At 48.4% G+C, this 11,200-nt stretch overlaps 1 protein-coding gene across 1 annotated transcript; it reads right to left on the reverse strand.

Annotated features, from left to right (window-relative positions):
- Positions 1 to 432: 432 nt before the first annotated feature.
- On the reverse strand, positions 433 to 11,169 carry TMEM106A (transmembrane protein 106A). Its single transcript, XM_075774875.1, has 9 exons — positions 11,096 to 11,169; positions 10,047 to 10,178; positions 9,130 to 9,354; positions 8,622 to 8,685; positions 8,070 to 8,229; positions 5,780 to 5,920; positions 5,192 to 5,235; positions 4,494 to 4,547; positions 433 to 2,622 (listed from the first exon to the last, which is right to left on the reverse strand). Exons 3-9 carry the CDS (start codon positions 9,332 to 9,334, stop codon positions 2,502 to 2,504), a joined length of 789 nt encoding a protein of 262 aa, XP_075630990.1. The 5' UTR covers positions 9,335 to 9,354; positions 10,047 to 10,178; positions 11,096 to 11,169; the 3' UTR covers positions 433 to 2,501.
- Positions 11,170 to 11,200: the final 31 nt, after the last annotated feature.

Here is an 11,200-nt window from a genome sequence, read left to right on the forward strand (position 1 = left end):
CCGGTCTGTGACAGCAGCTTTGTCACTTGTGACCGCCGGGCCCGGGCCCGCTCCGCTCCCGGGCCTCCCTCAGCGAAGAGCCCGCGGCAAGGCGGCCGGCAGGGCAGCAGGGAGAGCGGGCCGCGGCTGCGGAGGCTTTCCAGCTCGTACGTAGAGCGAGCTGCTCCTTTTCCCATAGGGGAAGCGCGCAGCCGGGCCCAGCCGCCCCCTTCGGCCTCGGGTACCTGACAGGAATTCCGGCTGTGCCCTGCTCTCAGCTCCCCGTCGGTCTCAGAATAAACGTCTCCGTCTCCCTTCGTGCCCGCTGCTGGACGGGGGGAAGCTGCATGAGGCGAAGACCCCGGCCCAGAGACCAGTGGCCCACCCCGGGCTGTGGCCCCTTCAGCTCGGGTGCGTTAGCCCGGTGTGCACGGAGCCAGGCTCACACACACACAGACGAGACGTTGTTTATTCCGTATTTGCACAAAGAGGGGTGCTGGGTGGTTTCCCCACAAAGCTAGCACGGGGTTACAGCTCCATCGTGTATTTACACAGCCCAGGTGTTAGTTGTGCCTGCTGTTCACACCTTCCTACCTACTCACTTCGATTTAAAGACAGAGTACCTTTTACATTCATTACACGTGTTCAGGGAGTTCAGGGGGTGTATTCAGCAGTGGAGGTGCAGTTTTCATATTATGATGAGACAGTTCAGTCTAGGCACACCAATTAGAGGACTTGTGCTGACTTTTGGCTCCCAACGATGTACATCTTGTCTTTAACAAGCGTTCCTTTGTTCAAGATGCCTTTGCTACATCTTACCTAAGTATACCTCATTCTAATTAAATACATTTGCTGTTCCAAGGACGGTCCTCCTGTTCTCTAATCCCTAGTTATCTTATTCTCGAGCAATAAACAATAATGAATACAAAGCTCAGAATACACAGTCCACGTGTTAACTCCTCCTTTCATATTTCAGATGACAGGGTCGCACAAGGGCCCCAATTTGTGAACAGGTGATAACACAGCAGTACAGAAGCACGGCAGGAAACAACAGCAGGGGAGGGAAGTGCAGAGCAGAATCAACAATACAGCAAGTACAAAAAGAGTTGTGAGGGGCAGGGAGGATTTCAGAACGGGACGTGGAGCCCCTTCATCCCTGCTGCAGGGAGGAAGCAGATGACTTAGCATTTCAGTGTGATCGCAGTGATACAGTGAGGAGCAACACTGCAACAGTCTGGAAGAGGTGCTGGTTTAGGAAGCATACTTTGAAGACAGGATCAGAGATTTTCTTCAGCTTTAATAGTCTTCAACTATTCTGACACTTTGGTTCTATCCTTTGGTGGGATAGATACAGGAAGATGCTGAACTGCCAAGGAAAGAATTCAGTCCAGCAACTCCCAGGCTCCTATTTTACCATCTAGAATGCATCAGGCAGCATCTAAAACTAGAACATAAAGGAATAACATTTAACGCTGCCTCCATTTGGGGGATACAACTGCCAGCCCTGGGAGAAGAGAAGGCTGCTGCCAGGGCTGTTCCTCCTGTAAAGTCTGTGGGGTAATATGCAGCTTTAAAAAAAAAAAAAAAAAAAAACCACAACCCACAACCAACCAACAAACCAAAACCACCAAAACAAAACACCACACCCCCAAACCAGCTGTTTCCTGATATTTGTGCAAACAGCTTTTCCAGTCAGAGATGAACTCTCTCATGCTTGTTCAAGTTGAAAGCATTAAATGCCAAAGCATACAAGAAAACAATGCAACCAACAGCATGTGCTGGCCACCAGCCACCACTGGCAGGAAAGAAGCAATCTCTTTGGTTCATGATACAAAACGCGTTTTCTTCTCACTGAAATGGATGCCATTAAGGAACAGCTAGTCGACTAGCTTGTTTTAAAAACACATATATACAAAAATGCATATTCTCACCCACTATACCAGACAGCTTGAAACAGCAGTCACCCCAGAGTCACTCTCACAAAGTATTTTGACATGACGTGGTAGTTTTTCGTACGACTCAAATACAGACACATCAGTCCTGTTTCTCACTCTTGCTATGCAGGTTGTGCAAGTGTCATTAGATTCTGGTGACGTAGATGCAATCCAGCCAAAAAGTCTCATCACAGTCCTTCTTTTTCGAATTATGAAATACAAGTGCAAAATTACGCAAGGATGAAACAACTAGAGTTAGGCTGACTAATAGGGCACTGCCTGCAGTGAAGGCCAGAGCACGGCTCGCTCCGGTCAGCCACACAGATGCCCCATGCACTGGTCACTCTGCTGAAGAGTCAGCCATAAGGCACTGAAAAAAAGAAAGCTGCAACATGAGAGCAGCAAAGTCCGCATTCATAAGGCCAAGTATTTTACCATCTTTGCACAAAAGACAGAAGCCTTATCCAGGAAACAGCAAGCCTCCTGTTGAAGGCACAGATTGAGAAAGAAGCCCCAGAAGTTTGTCTCCTTTGACTTGCCTTTGTGGTGGAATATGCTGCACCCAAAAGCTCTGCCAGCCTGGCCCTGTCATGGTGGGCGGTGGTGCAGCGGGTGAGGTAGCGTGGCATTCCCCCGGCAGTCCACGTACTGGTAGTCTTCAAAAGCCAGCTGCTCTGAATGACACAGGTATGTGCAGGTCAGGGTACCCCTGCAAGGCAAAAGCAGACCGGAACTCCATTTGTGATTGTCCCAGAGGAGACTTCTCACAAGGTAAAGGTCCCATGGTGAGCTCCCACTGCTGTTCTGGTTTGTCCCTATTACATAGCCCCAGAACACAGCAGTCAACATACCCTCAGCTCAATTTCACATGTTGGAGAGGGAAAGCTCTTTTAGACTGCATTAAAGAAAGCCTTTACAAGATCATTACCATCACAATAGATGCGTTAGCCATTCTAGAAACCCACTAAGGCTTCCTACCCCAGCCTAACACTCCTGTGCCATTTCACCATTTCCCTGTTCCCAAATTGCCAGTGCAAGTCACAGTGGGTGGCTGTTTATGGACTTAGCTAGACAAAAGCATGCATCTTTCAATCACCATCCTTCTGTGCCACCTCAAGAGCTGTTTGCATCAAGTAGTTTCTCCTAACACTATGCACTCCATCAGTAGGTAACATCAGCAAGAGGAGATGTGGTGCAGAAAATTGTAAAGATGACTGGAATCATCTTCAGCTTCTGGCTAACCGAGAGCTTGCAGGTAGAGAGTGCGATGGTCCCGTCAGCAAATAGTGTCAGCTAAGGACAAAGTTGCCTCAACAGCCAGAGCCATTGTTCGTGCTCTCCAAAAGGCACCCCTTTTACCATGCTTTGAGTAGCGTGGGGCTTCTCTGCATAGTGTACCTGTTTGAACTTCACATCACTCAGAAGTGATTACAGTTAAAATCTGCATTAAGACCCATAAAAGAAGAAACTTGACAATACAGCCCTTCAAATTGCAACAGAAGACCAAGATTTAAACACATGTATTTCAGGAGATTGCCAGTGACCTTTCTTTAGTGACTTGGGAGAATTCCAGCCCAGCATGCCTCCAAGAGATTCACAAACTTTCTCCATTCAAACGCTTTTTCTAATATTCAATCCATCTCCAGATACAGCAGGTGAAGCCCTGGCTTTAGATTAGCACAAAAAAAACATGCTGCAAAAGCAGTTCCTCCTTCCTGAAGAAGCCATGGACTCAGTGACAACAGCCTGCAGATGGTGAAGAACCTAGAGGTTCATCTTCCAAGAGCAGGCTCACAACCCGGAGTCTGTCAACACAGATGTGCAGGGAGACAGGCTACACAGAGACAATTTCTGCTGCAGTTTTCCAAAGTGGGTTAAACTCAGCTAATGAAGACCACTTCTCTCCTGGCTGCATGGAGGTGTGCTAGCACTGCTTCACCTCATAAGAGCTTCCCAGTCTCACACACCGGATTTAGCATTAACTCAGACCAGAACAGTACCAACCTATCCCAGCAGGAGCTATATTATAACACTACAATTATGCTCTTTCCTCCCTGGCAGGGAGGAGCAGCCAACCTGTATTTGCTTTCCCAGCAGGGCCTGTCGTACTCTAAACCACAGTCAAGCTGAGCATGGTCCTCCAGTCCATCCCCTGAAAGGAGCTGCCTCAGGCAACAGAATCCACAGAAGAGCCTGCTTTGTCCTGCCTTGCTGCCAGAACACTTGAAGGCAATCATCCACACATCCGCACAGAATCCAGGCTGAATGAGTCTGTCCCCAGCACCACAAGGCAGGCAGGCATAATCAAACCAGTCAGTACTTCTAGCTCTGGACCAAAGAATTACTTCCTAACAGCTACAAATCAGTATTCCAGAAAGAAGTCTGAATCCAGGGGACTTCTCGGGGCAGCAGTGGCTTTGGAGAATCATCTCCTCAGCACACCTATCTGGGTAACAGCACATTCACACTGCAGGTAGTCTGGTCTTGAAGAACAGTGACTGCAGACCTTCTTGAAGGGGAGTGAGAAACAATGTAGGTGACCCAGATGTTAGTCATTGTTCTGAACCAGGCATCACTTACTGTATATGCAGCAGAACATTGTGAACTTTGACTTTTGTCCAGGTGCAAATGTTACTACGAGAGAAGAGAGAGAGTTAATTTCACAGGAGCTGCCTGCACCATGTGTCTCCTGTCCTCAATTATTCCACTGCTTGTCTGCTTCTCCAAAAAGGTCTTTGCAATATCCTGACAACAGCCATGCAGGCAAAGTTCTTCACGCACAGCAGCATCTACATCAGTAAAACATGGTTCTGGTGGTGTAACTCTTAAATGTGGATCCAATAAGCCGGTGGGCCATGTAAATACGCAATGCACCACCCTGTCTGCACAGAAGCTTTGGCTGCTATGAACTTCACACAGTTTGCTGGCCATTTGCAGAGAAACGTAGTTTGTACAAGGTACCTTTAGCTGCTCGCAAATGGAGCAATTGAAGTTGACAACCTAGACATCAAACCGATATCACTTAACTCAACAGAATGTATGGAAAATGATCCTGTTGAGCCAACACTAAGCAGAGAATACCAATAAATAGAAAAGGAAATGAGTTTAAAATGGATGTGCCAGACTTGTATCCAGATGAGCTCCACACATTAAACTGAAAAGGACACGCTCAGCTTCGCTCTACAGACAGGACCAGCACAAGAAATCTAGTCATAAAAAGACTAGAAGCATTAATGTTACTTACTAACCAAGGGAAGAAATCTTCAAGAACTACTCACTAGGTATTGTCGTCCCATATCCTACTGGCCACCAGATAATAGATCTGCAAATGTGAACAGAAGAGAAAGCAGGAAGTACACAAGAACTACAGTTATGTTTGTATACAATTCAGAGAGCTGAAGTAGGGAGAACTGGACTCTCATTAGGTGTCTGAACCTGAATTTCAAGATCTAGCCTAACAATTAATAGGCTAACAATAAATAGAATCTGAAAATAGATCTGAAGAGGCCTTAAAAAGGTCATCTAGGCCACACACCTGACCTTTACACCAAGAATGGATCAGTTGTGCTCAAACTGTTCCCACCAGGGTTTTCTCTAACCTGTTTCTAAGCTTGCCATCATTTTAAGGCAAGCACACAACCCAGCCCAAAGAGCAGACAGATGTTCCTTGCCCCGGAATGTATTAGTTTCAAACTCAGCAATATGTAAATTCTTACAACACCTCTTCCCCAAGCGGGATGGGGGAAGCTGCATTGAGTATTTGGCAGACAGATGACAAAGGAGTGGATCAAGTATACAATAAGCAGCTCCCTGCCCAGGACATCCAGATTAGTTTAGGAGAAAATGCAAGAAACAACAGAGCTCACCTGGCCGCTCTGCAAAGGGCTCATATTCAGTAGAAGTTTCATGGTGGTCTTCCCTACTATCAGGGACTGGTGCAAAACCTCTATGTCTAGCTGCTCAACAGTGACCAGGTAGAAGTTGTTATTAGTTATGTTCAGCACGTTCTAAGGAGATAAACAAACAAAATAACCCAACTCCACACACAAATCACTTTACAGCAGGGCCACAAGTTACTGTTGCAAAGCTACTTTGCATGTACTTCTGCTATTATTGAGGGATATTGGTTGTTTAACAGAAAGAAGTAGGTTTTAATTAGAATAAATGACTTAGGAATATAATAGAGTGCGATTTGTGCTGTTTGCTTAGCTTTACTTAGCATGAGTAGCTAGATCTGCTGAAGCCTTAGGCTGCAATAGAGGTATTTTTCTCAGCAATTTTCCTAGTAGTTTTCCAAACAGCTACTACAGTGCTGTGTTTAGTCTTTTAGCATGGGAAAGTATTTTGATATCACACTAATATCTCGATAGTGTTTTTCCCAGTCTGGGACTCTTCAGTTCTCCATGTTCCATCAGCAAGGGCAGGGGCACAAGGAGTGTAAACCAGAAGATAAGGAGGCTCCAACCTTCGCGGAAAACTGCAGGAACTGCAAGTCAACAAGATAACAGCCTGCCTGCCTGGACTCAGAAGAAGAATCCAAATAGATGTTAGAAGATCCCAGACCTAAAATCACCATTGAACTAAAGGACGTGTGGACATCAGGTGTATGGTACCCAAGGGTGTAATTGCCCCAGGATTTCTCTGTTCTGGTTCCCTCTCTTTGGAGGCACCCAGCCCAGGCTGATCCTGCTGCTGCACCTTTAAATTACATTAACTATTTTATAAAAACTGACGCCTGACACTCTGCTGCAGGAAACCTAGGGTTGAGCCTGAAGAAGGAGGAAGCATGCCCAAGAATAAGTACATGTGTGTGTGTGACACCATGAATGGTGCGATTGCATGGGCATCAGCTACTCCTCTAACAGCTATGACCTTACAGCAACACTAGACCCCATTGTCTCTTTCAAATCCTCAGATGTACATCCAGCCTGGCCACAAAGACATGCACGCTGCAGTGTCTCCCATGACAGTCAAATAGGGACAACCAAGTAGCTCATCCTCAGCAAGTTTGCCAACACCAAACTGCGTGGTGCGGTCGACACGCTGGAGGGAAGGCATGACATACAGAGGGACCTGAACAGGCTTGAAAGGTTCACCTCATGAAGTTCAACAAGGCCAAGTGCAAGGTTCTGCACGTGGGTAGGCGCAATCCCAAGCACAACTACAGGCTGGGCAGAGAATGGATTGAGAGCAGCCCTGAGGAGAAGGACTTGGGGGTGTTGGTGGATGAGAAGCTCAACATGAGCCAGCAATGTGCACTCACAGCCCAGAAAGCCACCCGTGTCCTGGGCTGCATCCCCAGCAGTGTGACCAGCAGGTCGAGGGAGGGGATTCTGCCCCTCTACCCCACTCTGGTGAGACCCCCCTGCAGTACTGCATCCAGCTCTGGGGTCCCCAGGACAAGGAAGACATGGAGCTGTTGGAGAGAGGCCAGAGGCAGCCATGAAGATGGTCAGAGGGCTGGAGCACCTCTGCTATGGAGACAGGCTGAGAGAGTTGGGCTTGTTCAGCCTGGAGAAGAGAAGGCTGCGGGGAGACCTTAGAGCCCCTTCCAGTCCCTAAAGGGGCTCCAGGAAAGCTGGAGAGGGGCTGGTGACAAGGGCAGGGAGTGACAGGACAAGGGGAATGGCCTGAAGCTGCAGGAGGGGAGATGGAGATGAGATGTGAGGAAGAAATTCTTCCTTGTGAGGGTGCTGAGGCCCTGGCACAGGTTGCCCAGAGAAGCTGTGGCTGCCCCTGGCTCCCTGGCAGTGTTGAAGGCCAGGTTGGATGGGGCTTTGGGCAACCTGGGCTAGTGGAGGGTGTCCCTGCCCATGGCAGGGGGTGGGACTGGATGGGCTTTGAGGTCCCTTCCAACCCAAACCGTTCTATGAGTTTAAGGATGCAAAAGGATTCCCAGAATTAATCACAGTGCTGCTTCTCTACACAGCCCCTTTGACCAGTCTTTGTGCCTTGCTCGCTCGCAGCCAGGCCAGCCACACCTCTGATGCTATAACACACCCTGGGCATTGATTCCAAGCAGCCAGAGAGTGGACTGAGATGGTGGGAATGGTAAGACTAACTTCAGACTGTGATGTTAGCCTACAGATGGAATAGCACAGAGGATAAGCAGGGAGCCCTTCAGAGCCACTCTTTGACTGCGAGCTGAGCACTTACCGTCATGTTGAGGTACATACAGGCGGTGGTGGCATTAAAGCCAACAGAGGAGGCATTCAGCCCTGCAGGCAGCACAGTAACGGAGCGAGGAAACAGGAAGAAAATACTGAGAGATGTTGTCAGCAGACAGATCGTCACCGCAATACATACATAGAGTTTCCTGCAAAACAGCACCAGAGCACAATCATTCTCTTGGTTTGTCAGCTGCAAGCACCTGCAGTTCTACTCCAGCTCAAAGGGGGGAGACAGTAAAAGCTTGGGTACCAGAAAACTGGGACGGCTTTGTGCAGAACTATTTGCCAGCTGCCAGCAGAAACAGGGTAGAGTCCCACGTGCTAAGACAGCGCATTACAGTACAAATTGCTAGAGATCCCCGACACCTGCACACAGAAGACTGTCCGACATCTGCTATTGCTGAAAAGACACAGTAAATACCAAACTTGCAGCAAGACAGAGCACAAAGAGCAAAACGCCTAAAGGACTGAGGCTTTTCTTCACATACAGAAGAAACGTTCAAAAGATCAGAAAAGGGGAAAATTTAACAGGACTTACGTTCGTCTAGGCTTCAGCCTCTGGTCACCATATGGAATCAGAGCCACCAGCTGCTTCTCTTGCTCTGAAAGAGGGAGCAGCAGATCGGAGACCACACTTAGCACAGAAGTAAAGCAAGCAAATCGCATTGCAGCACATTGCATGGCAACCTAGTGTCCATCTGCACTCACTTCACAGGTGATGCTGTCCAATTAGAAGGCCAGTGTGATGCAACTAAGACTTCAGCTTGAGCATTCCCATCTCCGGGCAGAAGCAACAACTCCCCAGGGACTCCAGAGTAGGCTTTAAGTAATTGTCTAGAAACAGCACTACCTGCCTTCCCACCCCATCCTCCCCCAGCAGAAGCAGCCCACAGAAGTGACAAGTGAGCTGAAGGTACCAAGACAGGTCGTTCCTAGACTAGATACAATAAAGACCAGCTGGTGCAACCAAAGCCTTTAGGCAGAGATGCATACCAATCTCAGTAGGCTCAAAAAGCGCTGACACGGCACACGGAAGAATCACCTACCCCTGGGGATCCTTCCTGTTCCCTGACACGTTGGACAGTTGACACAGCTTCGACGTGCAATGCCCATGCAGGACGTAGCAGAGTCATTGATACTAGCATAATTGGCAATTTCATCTTCAGCAGCCAGTTGCCCAGGTAAGATGAGTTTGCCTTCACTCTCCTTTTGGTCAGGTGCTTTCCAGAATTGTGAATGTTTTCCACCCATGGTTGAAGGAAGAATTCTCACTAAGTGTCCAACACAAAAACGCATTAAGAAAATTGGCTCTGTGAGCCGACCTCCAAGACCAGCAATATTAGCATATGTAGTAGATCACAAGTATCCTAACATTTAGCAAGTTTCTTAAAGCACAGCTCTGAAATTGCTTTAAAAGCTGAGTTACTGCAAATAACTTTTTTAAACATTCAATCTCATAGACACCCTGGTTGCAGGAAAAGTGTCTGAGAATGCCACCCCATAGAACAGCATAACAGATTCCTCTTTATCTCATAGTATTTGGTAAGAAAGGGGAATGCTGACTCAAAGCTCCTGAAGGGTTCAAGATGACAACGTAGCCCAGAAGTAGAATTCCCAAGTACTTGACTAGTCATTATTCACCTCCATCCAATACGGAACTCACTGGAACATCAAGGCCTCGGTATTCCCAATCAAGCACAGTACTACTAACAGTAACAGTAGCCTGACTAAAATCAAATCATGCACAAACAGAATCTAAATATAGATAAAATCAAATAATGGAATATAGACAGTCGAGTTTTGAAAGTTAAAAATACAGTTGAACTCATTTTCCCAGGCTTCTGACTATCAAAACCTTTTACATCGGTTCCCAGTAATCCTCCCAAAAGCATTAACAATAACAAGCTGAGTAAAAGCAACTGTATTTTCATCCCAAAGACATCGGTTGAATGCAGTTTCCTACCTGTGCAGGTCTTTCCTCTAGGCAGTCTTATTTCAGCAACTCAGATGTAGGTAGGACGATAGCTTTGATAAACAGCAGCTTCTACGTTTGCCCAGATATCTACAGGATTTGCACGAACAACCCCTCAGGGCTCTATTATAAAATATACCGGGGATGAAAACCATGATCTGGCAGCAGAGAATCACCATGACAGAGTTGCAGAGCACAGGGCTCATTCCACAGCCCACACACCTGGACCACGATGGCAGGGCATGGACCACTTCCAGGGGCAACTGCTATTTTCCTCGCTAACAAAGGAGGAACCGGGATCTCATTTAACTAGCAGAGGTGGGACACTGCCGCAGCACTGCTCATTCACAGGGACCTTTCAGCAGCCCAGTACCCCAGACTATGAAATTCTGCAAGGCACTGCTTGGAGGCTCAAGGTATGTGCTCCCCCCCCGCCTTGCAGTGGGGAAGGACAAAGATGCCAGAAGGACCTAGGCTTTTTTTTTTCCCTTTTTCTGAGGAAGGGCCTCATTATATTGTACAAGTCCCCACCTCTGGAGTCTCTTGAGGGCCTCTGGCAGTGCAGCTGCAGCTTTACCTACACTCTCTGTTAATGTTTACTAGTTTTTCAGAAACAAGCAGAGAGGAGGAGTGGCAGTCTTTTCACAGACCTGGGACAAACACCCACTAAAGCTTGGAAAGTCACGAGCAGGCCTCAGAGAGACAAAGCGAAAGGCGCAGCGGGTGAAGTTTGGCCCTGTTGTGTACTGCCCCTGGGAAGTCTTCCAGGTTCACCATAACCCCTGCCACCCCCCGCCTCAAGCGCCAGTACTGCTGGGGCGTCCTGAGGTCTGCAAGGGGAAGCAGAACGCAAAGGCACTCGGTAACTAACATGAGCTTCCAGAAGGATCGGCGCCCCGCTACCGAGAACCCCCACAGACGCGAGGGGCACCACCAGCCACCCCCCCACGAAGGCCCTGTTCGACCCCACCGTTTGCAGCAGGCTTCACCGGTCCCTGCCCGTCCCACCCTGCCGGGCCCCTCCGGCCTCCCCAGCTTACCGGGCGATCCACCGAGCCCAGCAAAGTGGAACCGAAAGCACCGCAGGGCGGCAGCGCTCTGGCCAAGGGCACGTGCCCCTCGCGGAAGTGGGGGGGTGTGGGGGG

Source organism: Balearica regulorum, chromosome 24, assembly GCF_011004875.1.
Source record: "Balearica regulorum gibbericeps isolate bBalReg1 chromosome 24, bBalReg1.pri, whole genome shotgun sequence".
In the NCBI taxonomy this organism is placed as follows: domain Eukaryota; kingdom Metazoa; phylum Chordata; class Aves; order Gruiformes; family Gruidae; genus Balearica; species Balearica regulorum.

Coding starts and splice junctions, on each gene's coding strand:
- TMEM106A (XM_075774875.1), bottom strand. CDS start 9,334: ATGGGTGGAAAACATTCACAATTCTGGAAAGCACCTGACCAAAAGGAG. Junction 8,686..9,129: donor AACAGGAAGGATCCCCAGGG/GTAGGTGATTCT, acceptor TCCCTCTTTCAG/AGCAAGAGAAGCAGCTGGTG. Junction 4,548..5,191: donor ATATGGGACGACAATACCTA/GTGAGTAGTTCT, acceptor CTTCTCTCGTAG/TAACATTTGCACCTGGACAA.